The sequence below is a fragment of the Neovison vison genome, chromosome 11, assembly GCF_020171115.1.
Source record: "Neovison vison isolate M4711 chromosome 11, ASM_NN_V1, whole genome shotgun sequence".
Lineage (NCBI taxonomy): Eukaryota > Metazoa > Chordata > Mammalia > Carnivora > Mustelidae > Neogale > Neogale vison.
This window is the reverse complement of record NC_058101.1, coordinates 188,908,983-188,933,439: the sequence shown is the minus strand read 5'-3', so window position 1 is coordinate 188,933,439 and position 24,457 is coordinate 188,908,983. Positions and strand designations below refer to the sequence as shown.

General features: G+C 35.5%; 2 protein-coding genes across 5 annotated transcripts in view; one reads left to right on the top strand and one right to left on the bottom strand.

Moving 5' to 3' along the window:
- Nucleotides 1–4,804, top strand: part of ZDHHC2 (zinc finger DHHC-type palmitoyltransferase 2) — a 73,811-nt gene extending 69,007 nt beyond the window's left edge. The window contains exons 13-14 of one of the 3 annotated variants that reach the window (XR_006381001.1): nucleotides 59–158; nucleotides 3,832–4,804. The gene's annotated coding sequence lies outside the window, so the exon portion shown is untranslated. Of the gene's footprint in view, nucleotides 1–58; nucleotides 2,580–3,808 lie in introns of those variants that run through there. The other 2 variants (XR_006381000.1, XM_044225510.1) reach the window with 2 other exon arrangements.
- A 1,046-nt stretch (nucleotides 4,805–5,850) lies between these two features.
- CNOT7 (CCR4-NOT transcription complex subunit 7) lies at nucleotides 5,851–24,415 on the bottom strand. Of its 2 annotated transcripts, XM_044225512.1 has the most exons (7): nucleotides 24,236–24,415; nucleotides 22,517–22,727; nucleotides 20,261–20,454; nucleotides 14,805–14,966; nucleotides 11,729–11,873; nucleotides 9,096–9,206; nucleotides 5,851–7,526 (listed from the first exon to the last, which is right to left on the bottom strand). In XM_044225512.1, exons 2-7 carry the CDS (start codon nucleotides 22,631–22,633, stop codon nucleotides 7,398–7,400), a joined length of 858 nt encoding a protein of 285 aa, XP_044081447.1. In that variant the 5' UTR covers nucleotides 22,634–22,727; nucleotides 24,236–24,415; the 3' UTR covers nucleotides 5,851–7,397. The 2 variants fall into 2 exon arrangements, with proteins under 2 accessions (XP_044081447.1, XP_044081448.1); XM_044225513.1 differs by lacking the exon at nucleotides 14,805–14,966.
- Between the last annotated feature and the right edge of the window lie 42 nt (nucleotides 24,416–24,457).

The following is a 24,457-nucleotide window of genomic DNA, read 5'->3' as shown; positions in this document are numbered from 1 at the left end:
TTTTGCTTGCTTTTTTGTAGTTAACACAATAGTTTCATGATTTCTGTTTCATTTCAAGGTATCAATGCTGTAGGTGGAAGGAAGAGGCTTCCCGCAGGAAGGCGCCATTGGCCTGTTGCTCCCATTTCCCTTTGGCTGGATGTGCAGAATATGAATTGGTTAGTTCTCTCTAAGCTGTTGCATAAAAAACATAACATTTTTAATCCAATATACAGGTGTTTCAACTAACACGAATTCCTGTTAAATATTAGGAGTATTAAAGTTTATGAATCAAGGGCAGAAATACCTTCTATCATAAAACCTTGGAATAAAGTCATGGGCTTATTTTCACCCAAATATTTGGGTAGTGCAATGTATCCACATAAAAAGCCCTTTAATCATCTGATTTTCTGATTCAGAAAATTGAGCCTATTAAGATATTGAAAGTTAAAAGATTTCAAATTACAGTATAATGACAGCTTTATCAGTTACCTGGGAGGTGGAGGTAGCATATCAGACTTGTTCATTCCCTCTCTTGTGACTCCAGCCCCAGACTGAGTGAACTATAATGACTATGAATTCATTATAAATTTTAAGTGGCCTACAGTTGAAAATTACCACCATTTTTGTCAGACTTCAGTCTAATTCTAGCCTTTGTTCACTGCTGGAAAAGAAGTATGATCATTGAAGCCTGAGCTCACTGATAAGTAACTAGCTAGCAAATTTTTATCACAACTAATACATTACGATTATATCCAAAATATTTTTCATCTCTTCTGATCTTCTTAAATTGAGGGAAGATCTATAAAAACAATTATGAAGATTGATTTATAATATTCTTTTTTTGCCAGTCTGGCTTTTTTTAAAGTCTCAGTTTTTTTTAGGTTATTTGTTCTCTTGAACATAGCAAAAATAATGAATTTGTTCACAATTCTTAATGGGCCAATAGATTAATCCTCCATTGGTATCTGTATTATCTCTGTGTCCTGTCATCAGAAGTATGACAGTTAAACTTCATAGTTCTTCAAATACTTAAGGTTAAATTATGCAAGTCATTAAAAGAAATGTACTTTTAGAAATTTAGTTCAATATGAACTAAATAGTGTGCTGTTTGGAAATTGAATTTAAGGTAAACTAAAGTGGTGTGTTTGTTGATGCCAAAATGTTCGGCTTCAGTAAATATACTAGGAAGCTCTTGTGCCTTGTATGCACTATTTGAAAAAGTTTTCTTTTTTTTTTTTTTTTTGAGTGGAGTGTAAGTTTTGTAAATGTTAGAGATTAGAATAAGCTTTAAACATTTTTTGGTACTGATTTTGAGAATTTAAAGCAGATTATCTTTTACAACTTACACAGCTAAGGAACTGGTATTTAATCAAAAAGAAAATATTAAACTTTTCAAAATCTGAATTAGACAAAAATGCAACACACGATAGACTAGTAGACCAGAGGATAATGGAGTAAACAAGATCCTTACAAATATTCATTCTTTCTAAAAATGTAAAGTTTTATATTTAAATCAGTTTGTGGAAGAATCAATGTCAGCCAAATCCATTTTATAGATCATTTGAGTGTAATTCTTTGAATAATAGAATGGCACTCTTTTCAGTTTTTTTTTTTTTATTTTTTTTTAAAGCTAAAGACATTGATCTGACAATCTGTTTCAGGAACTCTCGGAAGATATGATGCATTTTTACTTTTTAGTTTTAAAGCATTTTTTGATCATCATTTTTTTATTACCTGAAGTGCCAGATTGGAACCTATAGCTACTGCTGGAAGTCTTAAGGGCGACAGCATCACGTGATGTATTAAGAATTATATGCAGCCAGGTTATTTTCAAAGCACAGTACTATAGCCATTTTTGTGGACAGGATTCTGTGACGTGTTCTTTCTCGTCAAAATAGAAGATAAGAAAAAAAAAGGGGGGATTTATTCCTTACCTTGCTAGAGTACTGTTAAATTTTTCCGTTAGGTCTTTTGTGTAATTATTGAAATATGAGTCAGTACACATTAGAATCAGACTCAAAAAAAATTTTTTTATAAATAAATTCTTTTCCATTAAGTTGTAATGGTTCCCTTTTTGTTTTCATACAGTGGGTAATCTTTCAAGTGTTTTTTTGTTTGTTTGTTTGTTTTTAATCTAGGTGGTTATCATTTTCAGAGGTGATGGCGTATCTCACTTGATATGCAGTACATAGTTTACCTGAGTGAATAAAGCATCAAATAGATCTACATTTTGTACATATTTATAAAATTACCTTAAAAACATTTTAAACATTTTGTTTTAAAAATTTTAATTGTTCAACTCAAACCCGAAGACACTTATACTTCAACTATCCTGAGACTCCATTTAGCTGATAATTTTGATTTTTTCCTGTTTTTAAAAATTCTACCATAGAGGTAAAATTTTTAAGAATTTTTTTAAATGTTGTACAAATACTTCATATACTGTAGTTAACTATTTGCCGCTGTGCAGTGAAGAGGGTTTGTATTTTCAAAGATAAACTTATTGCATCGAAATACAATGATGGGACATTTAAGGCAGTGCTTATCCATGAATTCCCTCCTGTTCTATCATAATAAAGTCTGGTTGATCACCTTTATTAGCTGTCTATATGAAATTTGCCTTTGCACTGACAATCGAAATCACTTTAAAGATACACTTACTTCTCCTAATAGTTTACCAGAGTTACTACAGACAAAATTGATCTACAACCTGGTCAGAACACAGGTCTTCTGAGATAAGTATGTGTCGGTAAAATGATTCTGAGGACAATTAGAAACAGATTATGAAGCTTGAGTACTGTGTTCAACAGATAAATGGGGAATACGGCATGTTTGACAATTAATTACCTTCTTTAGAGAAATCAAATACAATGATTTATAGAACATGTTCTTAAAAAGTGAAGGCAGTAATCACGTGAGTCAAGCTTCGTGAGAACATTGTTACTCCATTATAATATAAACTAGCAGATATTCCCTATTTTGACTTACATGTGTTCCACAATACAATGTTCAGTTTATTTCCATCCTCAGAAAAAGGATGTAAGAGGATTTTCTACCATAATGCAGCCTCGGTGACTAAGAGTTCATCCTTTAATTGTTCTTACGCCAACAACAAGTTAAGATAGGGCTGCTTGGGCAACGCCCAACAAATCACTTTGCAGCTTTTTCTCCTGGCTGGAAAGGGACGGCAAAAAGACAACTGGTGACAATGCCCAAAGGTAGATCTTTGCTCTTGTTTGTAGCCAGGATTCAGTATTTGTTAGCTTACTGTTGGGGGGAAAATGTGTTAAGATGAATCGTCTTTCGACTTACTTCTGAGCACCATCGAAACCAAAGGGGGTCTTTTGATCAGTGATTTTAAGCTCTGGTTTCTGCTATGTAAAGGAGCTCCTCATTACCCAGACACTCGCTTATGGTTTATAAAAACTATGCTTCGATGTTGCAACTTCCAGGGAAGGTTTTACAGAATAAGGCGCTCTCCTGACCTGAATTTATTAATACTTAACAGTTCTTGTTTGACAGATAAAGGTGCTTAATGGAGAAAAAGGAAAAAATAATGCTCCAAAGTAGAATTCTGTTGATGCCGAATTAAAAAATTGATTATCACAGAAAACTTCAGTTCTTCTGTTGTCTTTTATTCAACTATGAAAGAAAAGCTGTTGTCAGTTTAGAATTCGTATCTTTTTCATTAAGTATAAGCCTCCTAAAGTCTAGATTAAAAGCATCTTAAATGACCTAATCAAACATTTATTGTGAAAGGTGAATAATAATAAAAAGCAATCTTAATTACACACTAATCTTAATGTAACATGCAAACATGTTTCAGAGTTCTTTAAAAAATACCCTCAGGCAAACAGAGGCTGCAGATGAGCCCAGAATGGCTACAAAGAATCAACTGGAGGAAAGACTGGACACACACGTAAGGCTCAAGTATGTTTTTGTTTACGTTCTTCTCACAAGGTCTTTGCACTAGTTTAAGATACCAGCTAACAATGAACAGGGTTTATTCTTATTTAGAAAAAAGAAAACAAAGGTGACAAGTGAAATGGGTATCAGCTGAACCAGAACACCTTACATTTTTACAAGGTTTTAAATTTGACCAACCCAACCCTTTTCTGCTCCATGTAGGTTTTCACATATTCGGGATTGTTAACACATTTGAGTAGATTTCACTTGGACTGCACTAAGGCAGTAGTTTCTCAGCTTCTTTGAAAATAGTCTCACTTGTATTTCCATACAGACTATGAAAAGAAACCAGTGCTTTGGTCACTTCAAACTTAGCTTTGATTTCTCAAAGAAATACAATTAATAGCTGGAAAGCACTAGAATATCTGACTGACTTAGAGCCAAGGAAAAATACTTAAAATCCTTTTTTATTTTATAATTAACTGTCGATGTTGTACCCAGTGGCCTCACTCTTCAACCAACTGTTCTTCCAAAAGGCTAAGTCGTTAAATTTTATTTCCTCGACACGTAATTCTTTGGGCTACTGACTCAGAAACCATGACCTAAGTATCAGTAAATGGCTTTCTTGGCTAACAGACTTTGGCTGTAGCCTCACTTTCATTTCTTATTTTTGTGAAGAAATCACAATGTGTTAAGATACTCCATTTTAAAATGTCTGTTGCTTTCCCAGTAGTTGGGCGTGTTGTGATGAGTGCTTGGTCTGCTTATGTCAACATATATTGTGTTTTTTAGCAGTTATAGTATCATTCCTTGACAAACACAGTATTTACCATATAATTTGGTAAGAAAATCCACATTCCAGTGTGCCTTCAAGGCACAGCATTCAAAGTGCAGTTTTCTTGTTTTGACATAATGATCTGGTAACAGAAAAAAAAAAGTTTTTGTACAGATAGACAAAGCACTGCAAATGCTTTCATATCATAGCTGCATCACTGATTGTGTCGCATACCAAAAGGGAATGTGAAATGCTAAGAAAGCCATAAGCAGTTTCTGTAGCAGCTAGTCAGCCTTCCTGCTGTGGTGCAAAAGTAGCCATAGACAGTACAGAAATGATGAGTGTGGCTGCATTCCAAGAAAACTTTATTTATGGACACTAAAATTTGAATTTCATAATTTTCACATGTCAGGAGGTATTATTCTTTTGATTTTTTTCCCCCAACCATTTTAAAACCATAAAAACTGTTCTCATCTCACTGGCCTTACAAAGAGAGGCAGCAGCCTGGTTTGGGCCTGTAGGCTGTAGTTTGCTGACCCTTGCTCCAAGAGATTTAATAGAATAAGGTGAGTCCAGAGTTAATGGCTCAGGAGCATTACAAAATTATCAGCCAAATATCTCAAGTCCAAAAGCTAGATTTAGTTAAGGTCATAATGTTCCTCTTTTAGAAGTAATAAAATAGTATTACTGCTTAAGAGACAGAAACCAAAACTGACACAAACTAAGAAATTGAGCAACTATGTGGCTATTCAAAAGGGAATCTTTGTAATCCCTATTTTTTTTAAGGAGGTGAAGATCAAAATAAGAAACCTATTAGATTATCTGCTATATTGTGTCAGCTTTAAGAAGAAGCCACAGTAAGTCATATCAAATGCATTACTTTGTCTTTAAGAATAAATGCCTTCCTGGAAAGGAGATAAAAATCAATTCTTAACATCTAGTTGAGGTATTCATAAAGAATAAGCTGACAGTGTTGAAATGCAAAAGGCTCCATTAGATTCATTATTCAACTAATAGAAACTAGACTAATAATTAGCTACAGATGAAGTTACCGAGTTATTAATAATAATACACTAACAATTAGCTACAGTTAAAGAAGTTACTGAGTTCTGTTCAGTTGCCCAAATTAAAAAAATAAAATCTCCCAAATAAATATTTTTAAAACAAAATTACCAGTCATCAACATATATAAGAAAACATTTCTGAAGGCTTTATTTACAAAAGCTTTAAAAACAAATAATACCCTCTGTTTTGCAAATAACGTTTTGTTTAAAAAGGACCACCCAGTTACAGCATTGTAATATAATGAATAATGTACAAAGAAAACAAACCAGTGTGGCTAACATTTTAAGATTTGCTAGTATTACTGATTCAAATGTAGGTGACACACATCATAACGTGTAGTCTATCATTTCAGGGAAGAGTTAATGATTACCAAAATGTCTTCCTACACATGCTCTGGTCTGGTCACATATTCTGCATGGCTAAATATTTCAATCTCTTTTGTCAATATATATAAAATAGATTGCAAAGATATACACAAAAAAATAAACAAGCATTACACTCCTCAGGTAATTTTAATTAGCTATATATATAGCCATATATATATATATACACACACACACATATATGGCTTTATATATAGAATATATTTTTGTGTTTTGTTTTTTGCACCAAATCTCTTCATTATTTATCTTTGTAACAACTATGAAAGCACAATTTTTTGTCTTCTAATTTAATTTGGTACAATATATACCTAAAGACTTGCTATCTTTGGACTTTAATGAAATTGATTTGTGGAATCAAAGCAAGAGCATCGTAAGTATGGCTATAAAATGTTTAAAAAATTAGAAATAAGGTAAACAGTGACAGAGTAAGAAGAAGCAGATCAAAGGGAAGTGTGCTATCATAAAATAATGGCGGCTTCAATTATCTTGGATGCCAGTTTCCTGGCAGACATTAAACATCCAATCACAAGGGATTTTTCCTGAAGGGTGTAAAGCTGGTTTGAAAAATTCTTCAGTCACAGAGCAGCCTACACATGCCAATGAGAAACTGACAGACACTAGATGTGCTTGGAAGATTAAACACCACGTACAGAAACAGCAGTTACTAAGCTCTCAGTAGTTTTTTGTTCACTTTTTTTTTGTAGTCTTGCTGAATCAACCGTTTGCACAATGCATGTGCTATTTCCGTGGGTCAAAAACAAGTAAATACTGTATAAGGTTGGCAGATGGTCATTTTTCCAGCTAAGAGCAAGAAAAGCCAAAATTTCTGATAAAACAGAGGATTTGAGTCAGAATCACTCTCTAAAGTGCAAAATTGATGGTCCACAATCTCAAATAGCTAAAACTCCTGCAGAATAGAAGGGAGACATGAAACAGGGAAATAAATTACAGTCAGTGCTAGTTAATTTAGGAAGGGGGAAAAACAAACCAAGCCCAAGCAGGTGAAGTTTATCAAAATATTCAGTATGATGCGGGTTTCCCCACTCTCTGTCACACATGCCTGCTAACAAGTATATTAAGTTAAGGCCAAATTTAACCTGAATGCTTTTCTATTTATTAAGATCTGAGATAGAAATGGTCATACTAGTACTGAAAGGCAGAAAATAAAATGGGCTATGAAAGAAAAAAAAAATAGTAATATCTATTGTTCAAGGGATTCAACGAGAGATAAAACCTATATACAAGTTTGTGTGTAGCTCAAATAAAAATAAAAGGACTATTTCATGTCATGACTGCTTGTTGGCTTCCTCTTCATATGCATTCCCTGTGCCATTCTGTACATAGGATGAACCAGAACCAAGGCCATACAAATGACCACAATATTTGGCATCATCAATATGATCTTCAAAGAACATCTAAAAAGGAATTTTGGGGAAAAAAAAAAAGATAATTTTAACCAAAAGGTACCACTGGTAACTTATATTTCAGCAATGTAAGTACTGACTGTTTATTAACTAAAATGACAGCTCTTTTCTATGGTGCTCCTTTGAGGCCACACATTTTAAAATTCAATGAGTAAGACTAACGTTCTCAAGAAGTACAGAGCTCAAGAGAAACCAAAGAAAAAGATTACTAAAAAAATGTATAAACAAGGGTCTTTCCTATTAACGTTTAGATCAATTTTATGAGAGTTTGTAATCATGGAAAAATGGCAGGAATTCTAATTCCATTAATGTAACAATACTCAACGGTCAAAATGAATGAGCATCGCCAATGATTGGAGAAAAAAGTTTAGGCTTCTAAGTAGCCTTGAGTCTATATGCAAGGCTGAGTTGGCTGAAAACAAACCCTGAACACATTCTGGACAGAGAAATCTGAACATTCACACTAGGTCACTATTCTTGAAAAAGCCAAGGAACATAAAGATGATAAATTAGTAGCAGAGAATCCACCATTAATTGAACCATTAAGGTATTTTTTAAAATGCAAAGCTGAAAATCCAAAAGATTGTTTTAATTCTCTAGTGTAGCACTGGAAAGAAGTACAAAACAAAGTATTTACTTGTCATGAATAGACAGTCCAAATCCCTTCTGACTCAACACCTGGCAAAACAACTATTATGCTTCCTATTATTAATACAACTGCTACAGAAGTTTTAAATTTCCAGATAGTTCTCAGTCAATTCTTGAGTATCTAAGAGGATATACTCAGAAGAATTCTAAAGTTGTATTTTGCAAAACGGAAAACTTTCTTTTTGCATTTAATTTACAATGAGGTGTACCTGCAACTATCGCTCCATTACTAAGCTAGGAGGAGCCTTCGATTCACCTAGCTTTATATTCAGTATTGCCTTTTGCCACTTAAGGGGCTCTGCTCAGTATGATTTTTGATTCAACAACTACTTCACTTTTACTTAACCATTTGAGAATTTAGAACCTCTTAGTAAGACTCAATCTACTAAAAAGCACTATATAAGCATTACTCTACAAACCCTCAAAATGCTGAAAAATGGCACAAACAAATGGTATTTTACCAGCAATTTAATGCCTATGAGAAGACAATGCCAGGGAGACCTAACATGTAGATTCCTTGACTTGGCAGCGACAGCACTGATGTGGTCTACACAAAGAATTCTGGAGTTCTGCTAGTAATGAGTGTGTCCTTGGATAGAAGCTACTAGTCTCTGGCTTCAGTTTTCTCATCTAAGAAATAGTCTGGTTGGACCTACATGATTCCTAAGGTAGTTTAAATTGTTTCATTTTTTCAGTCTATGAAGAAATCATTTTTTCAGTGCCCTCTGAACTACATTTCAGGAGGACTTAGTTTTGAACACTTCCATTCAAGTGTGCTGGACACAGCCTACATGCATCTCTAACCACGTCTTCATTTAATGAGCACTTATTGCCCAAAAACGTTTGCCGTTAGATTTTTTAATGTTCTCAACCTAACAACCAACTGAGAAAAAGGCACTGATGTCTTCATACTTCTCTCATTTTGAAAAAGGCCATTCCTGTGAGCAATGAATCAGATCCCGCTTGATGCTGTGGTCCTATCCGTTCCAGCTCTAACTGTTCAGCAACTTCCTGTAAACCACCCTAGAAGAAAGAAAATCCGCCTGTCAACACAGAAACAGTGCAATGCCCAAATTCACAAGTTATATAACTTAGACACTGACCAAAATATAAATGGACTTATTTAGCACATAAAGATGGACCTTATGACGATCAAAAAAAAAAAATGTGAATTACAAATTAAAGTATTTGTTGAATATGGGAGAAGTTTATAATTTAGTAGAAAATGAGATCCTAATTGGGAAAATTTGTGTTCATCATATGCTTTAAGGCATGTGACAGGCAAATAACATTCCTGAAGATTTGGGGGAAGCAGATCCTATACATGGGAACAGGTGTACAGGGGAACATTTATCAAGCACATTCAGTCAATCCACCCATCAATATAAAATGACCATTGGCAGTTTCTCTCCAACTTTCCTAAGCTTCTCACCAATCCATCTCTAAAAAAAGTTTACCCTCATAATTTGTATAAAACAAAGCTATTGTGATTAAATCAGTCCTTAAAAATCCACAAAGTGCTTAATTATGGTTTTGTTAAAAAGAAGAGTATGCTGTTATAAGAATACAACTCCTTATGAGGGTATAAATATCTGCTTATGTTAATATTGCCAGGCTGAAAAAAGAAAGGAATGAAAGCAAGAGAAAAAGAATGAAAGGGAAAAGTAAAAATAAAGGAAGAAAGAAAGGGAAGGAGAATAATGGCAGGGGGGAGGGTAGATATGAGTAAAGAAGGAAGATCAGGACAAACAAAAGAGACACAAATTCCTCCCTAGTTGTTAAGGTAAACTAGCCCTCCTCTGCTGCACTGCTTGAAACAGTGCTTTGCACAGACAGCAGTTCTGTGCTAAAAATCACACAAGGACTAGGTATCATGAGCAGCTGCCTAGAAGCGCAACAGAATAGGGCCATTCAGCATGGCTGACCAGAGGTCAAAAAGCACCTTTTGTCATTAACCTAAATTTAACACAGCAGCTCACTCGGCATATTCAGAATAGCTGGTGTACCTAGAAATTTTTCAATATCATACACATGGTGAGCAATAATTTGATCCCGTTCCTAAAATATGTCGTTGCAGAGACATGTCAGATTTTAAAAAGCACTTCTAAAGCCAGATGAAAACATCTGGGTCATGGATTCTCAGCATCTAATGCTTTCAGGGGTGGACTGAGTTTCTATAGCAATAAGGCTATCCTATTGCAAGTTCACTTGAGTCACAGCGAGAAGTCTCTTCAAATTGCACACAATCCTGCTGCTCGTAGGTGCTCCAAACAAGGAGTGACCTTTCTTTAAAATTTCCCCAGCTATATGCCATATTCTGTAATAAGGGAAGCAAACTTTGGCCAAAACACTACTTCTCTTCTGATTATAAGTTCAATTATCAAAAGCAAAGTTTTCAACTCCTACACTGTTTCTGCTTAAAAGTAAAGCACTTAAGGTTTTTGCCATTTCCTAAAAGTATAATTTTATCTGCACTTCTAAAAACCTGGAAAGAAAATGTGATCAACCTGATGCAGGTTGTACCAAGCAGCCACTTCACCTACACATGCTTCTTAGTTGCAGTTTAAATCCAAACACAGCTGGAAAAAAAAATAAAAAATAAAAAATAAAGCCCTTCTATTCCTTGGGAGTCTAAGCCACCAAGAGAATTCATTCTCAAACTGAAGGAGCACTTTACTGATTAAAGAAACATTCCTTTTTAGGGCGCCTGGGTGGCTCAGTGGGTTAAGCCGCTGCCTTCGGCTCAGGTCATGATCTCAGGGTCCTGGGATCGAGGCCCGCATCGGGCTCTCTGCTCAGCAGGAAGCCTGCTTCTCTCTCTCTGCCTGCCTCTCCATCTACTTGTGATTTCTCTCTGTCAAATAAATAAATAAAATCTTAAAAAAAAAAAAAAAAAAAAAAAAAAGAAACATTCCTTTTTAAAAGAATTCATGTTCAGAAGTAACATTATTACACATGCATTCAGCAATGTCAGAACGTAAGCTACTGTCCAGACAGGACCTAGACATTTATAGAAGCACTAACATCTTGATTATCTTTTAGGCCGGGAAAAAAAAATCTTTTAGCCATGTTAATTAACTCTAGGAACATGATCTATGACTGGAACCAATAAAATAATTTTTGTCCAGGGAAAACTCTGTTTGCTACATTACTGACCACACTGCTGGCCAGCTCAGATTTTATCTTGCATGGATAGATTGTGTGCATGTTGGGCAGCAAAACTTGCACTTCTGTGCATGAGAGCCTCGCTAGTCCTCACATTTTCGTGCAGGTTTATGATTTTCAATCTGGCAAAGATGAAAATCTGATTCTTGGTTTGAATTTTGTTGAAAACTCATTCTGCCAATATACACTGAAACTCTGAAAAAGGATTTCCTATAAATAATCTATGCAACAATAAGAAATCAATAACCAGATAATATAATCACATTTAATACAAAACTTGAAATATGGCTTAAAACAACATCCCAGGCTAACATCTTATTTATCAGTCACTCAGTCTAAATAGTGTGTGGACTATAAATAGCCACTTAAAAAAGCCTTACTTTGAGATTTTTGCAGCTTTTCATGAGGTACTTCACATCATAAATGACAGGAAAAAATAATCGAAGGATCTCAAAGAAGTCAAGTTCTTCTTCAGGCAAGTTAGAGTTGGTCAGGATTTTGATTAAATAGCCAAAGTCATAACCACTACAAAAGGGTTAAATACAGAACAGAGACACATAAATATCATAGAGATGAAAAAATAATTTCTTTTTCTGATACAAATTTTAAGTGAGCCACAACTGTAGGTCAAAAAAGGAATCAACCAAAAAAAAAAAAGACCCCAGCCCCCCACACACAAAGAGAGAAAACAGACATGTTTCTAATGATGTAATAATAGGAAAATGCCATCATCTTACCAACAGTGATACGAACTTCTACCATTCAGAGATACCAGAACACAGATCTATACTAGCTTCTCAAGTCTATAGTCACTAGGTTACTATTTTTACTGATCTCTAAAGGAAGAACTCTAAGCAGCAAACCACCCATAGATGTCTCAAAAATTGTTAAATAATTATGGAAATGGAAAAATATGAATGAGAACATGGCTAAAGATGTCAAAATGTAGCAGAATTGGCAAAAATAATACAACTCTTCCCATATTTTACATAAAGAGGTCATATGCTTCAAAACCCAAAGTGGGGTGCCTGCGTGGTTCAGTCAGTTAAGCGTCCAACTCTTGATCTTAGCTCAGGTCATGATCTCAGGATCGTGAGTTCAAGCCCCAAATTAAAAATAAAAACCCAGGGCGCCTGGGTGGCTCAGTGGGTTAAAGCCTCTGCCTTCAGCTCAGGTCATGATCCAGGGTCCTGGGATCGAGTCCCGCATCGGGCTCTTTGCTCAGCAGGGAGCCTGCTTTTCCGTCTATCTCTGCCTGCCTCTCTGCCTACTTATGATCTCTGTCAAATAAATAAATAAATTCTTAAAAAATAAAAATAAAAATAAAAACCCAAAGAGTAATTCCTTAATGAAAGTATTTTCATTTCCTTAAATGATTTTACCAGTCATTCTCTTCCCTCAAAATTCTGTTCCTATGTCATATGGCTCCTCAAGATATACTAATGGAAATGCTGCATTTCTCAGTAAACACTGAGAACTACTATCCAGAGAATAAAATACCAACTCCCACACTGTCAAGTCAAGATCTCCTAACTTTACTGTTTTTTTTCCCCACAGCTTTATATGTCCCCACATTCCTGTGCACACCCTTTTTCTCCCTGTCTACCTTTACTTCAAGGACAAGATGCCTTCCCCAAAGAGTCTAGCTCCCAGTGATTTCTTATACAAACTGTTTCCTTGTACTACCCTTTAAAATGCATTATTGTTTTCTCCACCAGTCTAGTAAGAATCACATTTTTAAAAATATCTTAAAATCTTTTACTTCGCATAGCTGGAAGTCAGTACATATTTGGTGAGAGGTGGTATTAACATATCTTTTGGGGGATACAAATAAAATTTCTATTTAATGTTCAGAACTACTTCTAATTTTAAAAAGAAAAAAAGAAGCTTTACCATTGAAGATGGTTAAAGAATACCAAGGTATAAGCAATTAACAGTAGAAACCTTTAAATTTCTGGTAATTGGCAAGGAAGTGACTGCTATCATCCAACTAAAGAGAAGTCAATACAGCATTTACTTATTACTAGTAAAAGACTGTACAAGAATTTAGGATTTATAAATTTCTTAAACTCGTCTTTATCTCATAGAAATATGAGATTTTAGAATATGATGAAAATATTTAATGCCATTTACAATAAAATCTTAACATACCTTGACAAATACTGGAGTCTAATTTAGACTATACATTCTAAGAAGACATGAACCCCTTGTTTCTCTTTATCTTAATATCCCCAATGCCTAGCATGCAGTATTTGCTCAGAGTATTTTTTTTGAATGAAAGAATAAGTCATACACAGCAGAAGGATGAAGGTTTCTAGTCATGACCAGGAAAGTCAAACAAAACAAAACAAAACAAAACCCTGAAAAATATTCCAGAGACTTGTCTTGTCTCCTGAGGTATAGGTTCAAATGGAGAACAGAGAAAAAAGATGACAGGTGACAATTAATAGGTTCAATACTCCCAACTCAAAAACTACTGCTTAGTACTACAATAGAGTTTGCAAAATGAACAGTCCTTTACTACAATCATTCCAGAGGCCAGAGTTGGAAATTCTAAAGCATGCAGGAATGTCTCTATTTTTTTTTTAAAATGTGTGAAATGGACCCAATAGAAGAACATTAATAGAAGGCCAAATAAAATAATTCCCAAGGCCACTTTTAGTCCCTATGCTTCCAATTTAATTTAGTGTACCTCAACAGAAAAACTTTCTTACCTGGAAGTCTATTTTTATAAAATGGAACTACTTTCCTTTCTAAATATTCTCTTTCCAATCCAATTTTATTTTATAGCAAAAATGAAAAACAACCATTTATGGAGAATTTACTGTTTGTAAAATCTTTTATTAAAATGCTCTAAACATATTATTGATCATTAAAACTATATATTTACCCAAGTGATGCCTACCTGATCACTCCTCTTTGAAAAAAAAATTAAAATCCACAACCCCCCGCTGTTTTTTCCTCCACAGCACTTATCAACAACAAACCACAATATAAAATTTCATCATTCAAAAAGAATTGCCTATTCCCACCAGAATATAAACTTCATGAGGCTGAGGATTTTTAGTTTAATTCCTAAAATCTTATACCAGAGTGCTTGGCATTGGTAGATATTAAATAAATATTTTCTTAACAAATGAATGATTTCATTCTAAGGCTCAGAAATGTTAAATAACCCCCAGTAACATTGATTCCAAATGGCATTGCTGGATTTAAACCAAGATCTACTTTGTCAGCCTAACTCTTTCCACTCTCTCTCTCACTGGCTAAAAATGAAATACTAACTTTAAATTAACTCTTAAATAGACCAACATTAGCTCCGTGAGAGGAGACTGCTATGTGGCAGCCAGTTCCTTATAAAACTAAGCCTGAAAGTTCTGAAACAGTGACCCACACCAAGTGTGGAGCAATTAGGAAATAGAAACACAAATGCCATTTTCAATGCAATCTTTTTACCTATGAAATGATAACCATTTGACCCCTTCGCAGAGGACCACTCCCGATGTCATAAGAAGTTCTGCAAAGTACTGGGTCTCAATTCCTTCCTCCTCATGTTTTTTAAACTGGATGCCAGATGTTGTTAGTAGCTCTATAGAGTCCTGGGCATACATGTCCTCCCTGGCAGAAGAAGAAAGACAACCTTCAAAAATGCCATTCTTCAAACAAACCATTTTTCTCCACTTACATCTACAACCTACAGTACCAGAAACAATAAAACACAGGACTGGCCTGGGTCTGATTATTCCAATGCTTCACATATAGGAAGGAAAATACAATTTAAATATTAAGGTTATTATTTTAGAAAAGTTTTCAGTCAGACATCTTTCAAAGAAGTCCAAGGGTGAGATTTTAATCTTTACTACGGATTCAATGTCATTAGCCTTTCACAAGTTACATATATTTAACTGAGTTTGAAAAAAGGGTCTTCTACTCACCAGGGGCTACCACCACAAAGTGAAAGACATGTTCTTTTCAGGGGCTTTCAGTCTCAGCAGCCTTTTTATTGCTGCCCCATGGAGCTGTAGCCACAGGGGTGGGTGACAGCCTATATCCATCTCCCATGCTCCCAGCAGCATCAGGAAGGAGACCAAGAGCAAAATGTCTGATGTGGCTAAATTAAAACTACATTCCATCCTAAAGAAAAAGGAATCTCCTCCTCTCACTAATGATGAGCCTTTCAAATGGCTCCAATAACCAGTAAAATGTTTAAAATGGAAGACTTTGCTATAAGAGCAATAATTTCTTCTTCTAACAATCTTAATCCTAGAAAATCACCTCCCAAAAATGAAGCCAGGAAATCTAAATATAAACCAACCATTGAAGATTTTACTCAAGCCAAAAAGAAAGCACTAATTTCTAAGCACGAACACACCGGTATCCAAATGTTAAATGAAATTTTAAAAAAGGATCAAAACAAAGGTACAGGTTTCTGAAAATACATGGTAAGTATTTTGTGCACTGCCCACTGGATTTTTTTCATTTACTTTTTAAATAGCAAGAATACTGGTTTCCACCACTTAGCGAAAGAAAATTCTATTAAAAGCTTTAACAAAACTAATTAAACCAAAAGAAACATTACATTTAGGTGAAAAAGTGTTCTTACAGTCTATTCTCTGGAAATCAGTCTGCTTCTAAGTGTCTTTGAAAAATAACAAAACATAATGTTGTATGGTGCCAAAGAGTAAATACAGTTATTGTGGTGAGCACTGTACAGTCTACACAATCGCTAAATCACTGTTATGCACTTGAAACTAATGTAAGATATGTGAACTATCCTTAAAAAACAAATACTAGCCATTGGAACATCTAAAAAAAAAGAGGGACCTGCAATCATCACTTTAGGTCAAAATTTCCCCTAAGAAAAACCCTTTAGGAAGGATTTCTGAATAAATCTAATAAAAGTTTTTCATTAAACAACAGATATCATTGGCCTTATTACACTAAAAATATGTATCTTAAACAATTAAAATCTCACTCATCAGGCTCTGATGCTCACATTGAGAGGCATACTTTAGCAAATTATAATCAACCCAAAGTGTAAGATTCTTTCTCTAAGCTTATATTATACTGGGCCATATGCTCACTTTATCTGTAAGTACACAGATTCAAAAGGGCAATGATTTTTGTCACTTTTGTTTAATGTCTATCACCACATCAAAAAACTTGTGAGGTGGAACAGTGAGTGTTCCACTACTTAAATCAGAATTTCCCAAATTTGCCCAATGACAGCAATCATCCAGAGAGTGTACCAAAAATATGGGTTTCCAGGTCCTATACCTAGACTTACTGAATTACAATATCCAGGAGAAAGATCTGGGTAAATACCTCAGGTGCTTAATAATCAACAAGTTTAATTAAAAAAAAAAGTATAAAATTACTTCTTTCTCTTTTTTTCTGTATAGTTCACATAACTCAATGCAGATTAAGCTAATGTACTATATTTCTTGGGAGTAAATATTTTAAAATTTAGAACCAATTCCATGCTTTATAATACCCAAATCATTAGAAGAGAAAGCTGAAAGTTCCACACAGGTAAGCCAATAAATCTCTAAATAGAATGAAGAAAATTTCCTGCTGGTAAGGAAAACTCTGTAATTCTTATAATTCAGTTCTCCAAATCAATTCAAATTCAAACCTCCAAATCCCCTTCCCATGGTATCCAATTCAAGTTTTTTTTAATTTTTTAATTTTTTTATTCCAAAATTCATTGTTTATATATCACACCCAGTGCTCCACACAATACGCGCCCTCCGTAATGCCCACCACCAGGCTCACCCACTCCCTCACCCCAGCAAAACCCTCACTGTTTGTTTCTCCAGAGTCCACATTCCCAAGCTCCAAAAATCCTAGTACATGTAGGAATATATTAAAGGATGGAAATCTCAAAAAAGTAGTCAAAACATTGTTTAGTCAAAAATGTAAGGACTGGGGTGCCTGGGTGGCTCAGTGGGTTAAGCCGCTGCCTTTGGCTCGGGTCATGATCTCAGGGTCCTGGGATCGAGTCCCGCATCGGGCTCTCTGCTCAGCGGGGAGCCTGTTTCCCTCTCTCTCTGTCTGCCTCTCCATCTACTTGTGATTTCTGTCAAATAAATAAATAAAATCTTTAAAAAAAAAAATGTAAGGACTACTGCAGGTGCAGGTATTGGCTTACTGATTATAACAATCTGTTCAAAACACCAGGGAACAGTAATGATTGCTCCTAACACTCATCAACTACTAAGTTTAAGGAGGCAAAATATCTAGGCATAATAATTGAACTGGAGTGAAAGCCATGTACAAATACCTAAAAAAGGTTTTCCCAAAAAGCAGAGATACAAGACTACTCACCTTGAACTATATCCTAAAAACAGAAACTAACTTAACTAGGTATGTTAAATCCCATAAATATATTTTTTCATCCTTTCTTAAAGTAGGCTTCATGTCCAACATGGGGCTTGAACTCACAACCCCAAGATCAAGAGTTTCATGTTCTATGTACTGAGCCAGCCACATGCCCCTACTTTTTGACCTGCCTACAAGTATAAACTTAGCCTACTATACAAATTCACATTTTTAAACACAGACTAAAGATTTTATAATTTGGAAATGCTTTCCAACCTCAATCCATTCCTGGCTCACCATACATTTTATATTTTAAAACATGCACCCTATATATTTAAGTTTATGCTAAAAAATCATGAGCAAAGACAAACCAGAACACAGACTGTTACAAATGCACAAACGGTCACAAAAATTAATGTTTTATGAACTCGAACCAAGAATATGTAAGATGCTCAAAAAATCTGCAAAGACTGTATGAAAGACAACATGAACAGCCTGCAACTCTATACAAGACAATAGCCTTTTAGACTTCAAATGCCTGTGCATTATCCTATAAACAAAATCAAAACCATCCTCTGATTCTGCTGTCCTTTCCACTTATGGTGCTCCCTATATCTCCTCTCCTCTGCTGTTTTCCTTCAGTGAATTATCAGCTCCCTTTCTGTTGCCACTGAACCCATCATCTCCTGTAATCTCTATTACACTATCAAAATGATTTTCTCAAATAATAATTACTGTAATCATCAAATTGATGTTTTAGAAATTTGTTCTCATCTCCTTTGAGATAGCTTTCTTCTGCACAGCTCACAAATATTCTACTTCAACTTTCATTTTACTATCAACTCCAAATTCAATTTAGAGAGAACTCCTATACATTGATCTTTATCTAACAAATTCTGATTTTTGGACTTTGGCAATGGAGAGCAGACAGAAATGTTACAGGAACACAGTTATAAAGACCATGACCAACCTTCCTCAACACTATACCCCTGGCACCTAACCCAACTGCTGACACATTCTAGGCACTCAATAAAAAAGTCAATTTTTCATCTTTCTTCAAAATATCCAAGATTCTATTCATGGTACTCTGTTCTCCATATTAAGTAGTCCCAGTTTTATCTTCCAAATAATCGTTTCCACTTAAATAGTATATTCCACTATATCCTTCTCCTTAAAAACATCTTCTTAGACATTAACAATAGCATAAATAGTGGCCAAACCTAGTAACAAGTAGCTCTCTGTATAAGAAAAAAAGTCTTTCAAAGATTGTAATATGGCAGTTGTTATAACAAAGATGTTTCTAGAAAAGGAAAATGTCAACTTTTCCAAATTGGAGACATAGACGGGTCCACCTCCTACTCATGTATTTACATCACAACGGTATCTCAGTTGAAGAAAGTGTTCTAATGATCAACTTGGAAAAAAAGGAAAACAGAACAAATGAAATGGTAAAGAACTAATTTTAAAAATGGTTATCTTTTGAGAAAAGGACAAAAGACAATTTTCAGTGTTTCAGAATTACAGTACTTATAAAAGGTTATTACCAGTTTGAATAGAGAGGAGTAATTTTTACCCTTTAAATTCAAGTAAAACAGAAAATGAGGCTAAACACAATGTAATTATAAGCCATAATACTGCACCACTAACGACATTACTCTCTAAAATCATCAGCTCTGCTTTTTAGAACTTACATGCTAAATATCACATTGTTATAGAGAGAATGGGAGGTTCTTACATTGGCACTACTGTTAATTGTCCCACAACTTCTTTAACTATTTTCTGAACCAGATTTAAGATCATATCACACAAATACATGCTGTCAAATAAGACACCGCAATATTTTAACTTAATTAGAATGTCTTAAACATTTCCCCACCTTAGAGTCAGTTTGTAAACAATCTGCCCTCAGCCAAAACACTCCAGACTTCCCTAAGCTATCAAGACAACAAGTAAGGAAACTCGATTTCAACCTTGGGCCTGAGTTAGAATTTAGTTTCTGAATGGTTTCTGAAAGAAATACCAAGTTCAAGGATACCATTATCTCTCCTATGTTAGTTCTAAGAGGTTTTGTGGGGTGATCGGGGAGTTTAACTACTACATAACTATTAATTATATTGACTTGACAAGAAAATGCACTCAAGTTTCCAAGAAATGTCTTACTGCCTTTGACATGTAATCCATTGATAGTCTGGAGTTTGTAATAAAAATATCTCCACATGAAGGATAATCACTACAACAAAGATGTATATATTTCAAGTTGCACACAAAGGTTGAAAGTAAAATATAACGTAAAGGTTATTTTTTCTATCAAGAAGTGTCTTCAATACCCAAAGTTTTTCAGATTTCAAAAAAAGGTAGCAGTCATACTTTTCAAACAACATCTTTAAAATTCTAAGTATTTGAATATAAAGTCTTCTTTACCTTAGTTCTTTCGTTCCATTAGAAGAAATCTAATCTTTTGAAATTTTAGGTTTTAAATATTTCTAGGAAAACTGCCAAATTCAGTTAGCATTTCATTCACCATACTTAAGAGAAATCAATTCCTAAAATTAAGCTAAAAAAAGTTTGGGTTATATTTATTTCCCACTTACGTCAAATTAAATTTAAAATTAAACTGCCAAGTTGAAGTTCCTGGAGGATATTCTCCTTGCTCATTCATAAATGTCAGTCCTAGCTGAATTATCTTTAACAAGTCTACATTACATCGCAATAGTTGGTACTGATAGTCAGCATTGCTCCTGAATTCTCCAATAGGTCTTGCAACCACACCTGGAAACTCGGTATCCTGTAAAATAGTTTTAAGATTCATTATTTACTAAATGACCAAAACCACAATCCACAAATTCTTAGCATAAATCATTAATTTTTGGTTCAAGTCAAAGAATCCTGTTATAGGTAATATTCTACACATTTGTATTCAAATACAAATTACCCTTTAACTATGAAGAGCATTACTATTTAGAACCATAAAACAGAACCAAACTTAATGACTTTTTCTCATTTTAAATACACTGTCAGAAAAAAATTATTCTGTATAAGATATGAATGATAAATGCACCAAGTACTCTATTCCCAAGGAAGGGGGAAAAAAATCACAGATTCACGTTTCTCAAGGGGTATTTGAAACTGTGTTCACAGTATGCTAGTGTTAAATGAAGAACTGGTTAAAAAGAATGGAAAATGGATCCTACTTTCCGATTATTTTTCTGAGGTAAGGTTTGTCTAAACATCAAAACCCTCTGAATTTCCTGGGCTAAAATAGCACTCTCTGGTGAGAAAACAGGTCACCAAAAATTATGTGATACCCACTTATTCCTACAGAACGTTATCATGTCTCTAATGTCACTCCTCATCATCTGAGAAATGATCACTATGTATTTTTGGGGGATAAAAAACAACTTCTGGGCACCTGGGAGGATCAGTTGGTTAAGCAACTGCCTTTGGCTCAGGTCATGATCCTGGAGTCCTGGGTTTGAGTCCCACATCGGGGCCCCCCCTGCTCTGCAGGAAGTCTGCTCCTCTTTCTCCCTCTGCCTGACACTCCCACTGCTTGTGCTCTCTCTCTCTCTGTTAAATAAAATCTTTAAAAAATAAACAAAAACTTCAATTCTAATTATGGGTAAGTACACTTTTATTAAATAAGTTATCTATGTACACTCAAATATTTGTATTTTCAACAATCAACCTGCCCCTCCCCACAAAAGCACATTTATTTATTTGCATTAAAAATACTGAGGAAATGACACTGTATCACTTTACTTTTAAAATTCAAATTGGGAAGCAAAGAACAAAATCTGGATACCAAAACACTATGAAACAGTAAAGAAACTAAAACTCTAAATACAGTCCAACTCAACAACCACTTTACTGGATATTTTATTAACACAAAATGCTACGTGTGTTGTGGGAGAGAAAGGGTAAGACACTAACCCCTTGCTTTGTGGAACTTACAATCTGGAAAACAGTACAGTAAGTGTAATAGATGTACAAAATACAGCAGGTAAAGCAGCAAAATAATTAACTCAATAGATTAAATACTAAATGCAAAAGCAGAGATGCTTAACACCACTGTATGTTCGTGCAACTCCACTGCTGATTAAAACAACAAAAAAACCCTGCAAATCAACAGTGTTCCACTGGGAGGTCTGTTTTTTTGTTTTTTGTTTTTTGAGAAAGACATGCAGGAGCTCCCTAGCTTTTTTGTGCTCATCTGGTATTATCAGTTAAGCCTTAAGTGTTGCTGGGCACTGACCTGGCACTCACAGCTAGGTTCTAATGTTCTTCTGTCATTGATATGAACAGTTTTACACTTCAACATCAGATAAGATCACTCCGTAATCATGACTAAACGCAGACAAAAACATAAACATTGTCCAAACTACAAAAATGGTCAAACATCTTTCCATCTTGGCTAATGTAAGTAAACCGTTGTTTCTTTATAGCTTTAGTATCATTCTAATCTTCTCTCATTCTATTTAAGACTTAAGATACCCTGTCATAGAATTACCCCAGCTTCTCAACAGCATCCAATTCAGAGCAAGGCCCTGCTTCCTTAATCCCTCCCTAAAACTACCTGACAAAAGCCAAATCCTAAAGTCTTTTCTAACACTCTTACTCACATGCCCCATGTTTTCAGTGGTGTGCATTTTCCCTCACTGCAATGAGTAATAAACCCAATTTGTCACATTGCAGAAGTGTTCCTGGTGGTCTCTGGTTGGAGGACATTGACAAAATTTTCTTTTTATAATTAATCTCTACAATATTAACCAGATGAACTGAATTCAAGACTTTAATATCCCTGTTCCTCTTTCATAAGAAGCATCTTCAGGATTTGATGATAGGCATACCATAGCAACGTAATTATATTTTCTGATAACTTGACGAATTTTCTTCATCTCTTCATCCAGGTTGCAAGCCCAAACTTCACAAATTCTTTGGCTATGATCTACGGTTGCTGCTGGCATAGTGAGGGCACAAGAAGTCTAGATGCCAAGCATCAAAATGTTATACTTGATTGAAGATTTGTTTCATAAAATACTTTATCCTTTATTTTTGTACCTGTCAAAATAAAAACCAGTGAAATCAGAAATATGATTCATAGATGAACTGAGTTGATACAAACCTAAAAGATTATTCAAAGTCCTTGATTTGTAAGAAAATCAGTTTGGGAAATGACTTGTCTAAAGTCACACAGCTTATCAGTAGGAAAAAGAAAAGGACTGAAAAAGGTTTTCTGGTTCTAATACCAATGTTAGGCAAAAACAGTATTTTTTATGTGTACGTAGTGATCGTTTTTTAAAAACATTAAAGATTGCTCTGAATTCAACTCACTCTCTGAATAAAACTTTATGAAGACATCTATTTCCACATAGAAAATGAAAAGTTAAATAGTGATATAATGTGACTGGATCAGATATTATTAGGACAAAGGTAATGTTTATTACCAGCATTATGTCATTAACAGCCAATCTGATTTAACTACAAAATCTACATTAGTGGCATTTACTGAAGTCAGATTAGAAGGTACTTTTTAGTAAACCAACAACAACAAAAAGAGAAAACAAAAAAAAAATCTCTTTCTGAAAAATTAAGTAACAGCCACAGAAACTGTTCTAATGTCCCTAACTGCAGAAGGAAGGAAGAAGAAGGTGTATGCATTTCAAATTGTTTCTAATTTCCTAAAAACCCCAGTATAAACACACATCTGTCCTTCTGTCCAAAAACAGTATCATGCCACATAAAGAGTACAGACCAACATTTTGATTCTTGGACAGAAAAATTCCAAACGCTCCTTCATTTTTCACGGAAGTCTGAAAAAATCCTAACAAACAAGGGTAAAAAAGGGAATTATGATACCTCCCAAACACTTCAGTCACACATGTAACCTTAAGTCCTCTAAGAACAGAAACCAAAGATCTAGGGGACCCCTTCTTCATTACCCTCCCCACTCTCCTACACACCCACACAAACACACACACCTTCATTGCTCTCCCCACTCCTCTAAACACACACAGACACACACACACACACTCTCTCAAAAAGACCCTGTAGCTTCACATTACTTTTCCACCTCTCTCTCTACTACAATTCCAGAAGCCCTGACGAGGCACCGGAGGCCTTCTCATTACTGGAGATACCATCTCCGTGCTGCAGGCTCCCAAAGAATCGAAAACAGCACAGAGCCACTCAAGTCATAGATAACTCTCTTCCCTGGCAGAGAGCCACTGTGAAGGTGCTTGATAACCATTTACTGGGGCCAGACTGACGCCCAAGCACTGCTGCCAGAAGAAATACGAGGAGCTGAGATCTAGGCCACCGCCCTCCACTCCCAATTTCCGTCCAACAACGTCGAAGCCCCAGGTACAAAGCCTTTACGTCATCACTCCGCGCCATCCCCTTGACATACCCTCAGCCCGTTACCCTGCCCCCCCTCCACCCGCCGTCTAGCTTTTTCCTTCGCCAGCCGCGTTCCAGCTGGCGCCATCGCTCACCATCTCAGGTTCATCGTTCCCGCCCCCTTTCTACTTCCCCAATCCGCCCCTCCCCCCGGCAGACGCAAGATCTACTTGTGTCGCTGAGCTCGCGCTCCTCCTCCTCCTCCTCGCCATAGAGACAGCAACCAGCGGCGGTGGCGGTGGCGGTAGCGGCGGCAGCAGCGGGTGCCCCATAGACACCTCACGCCCAGCAAGGGGAGAAGGGGAGCTGGGGCTGCGCCGCACCGTGCTGCGCCGTCGCTTCTCGCACGTCCTGGCGGGGGCGCTAGGTGATGACGCGACACGCAGAGGGGG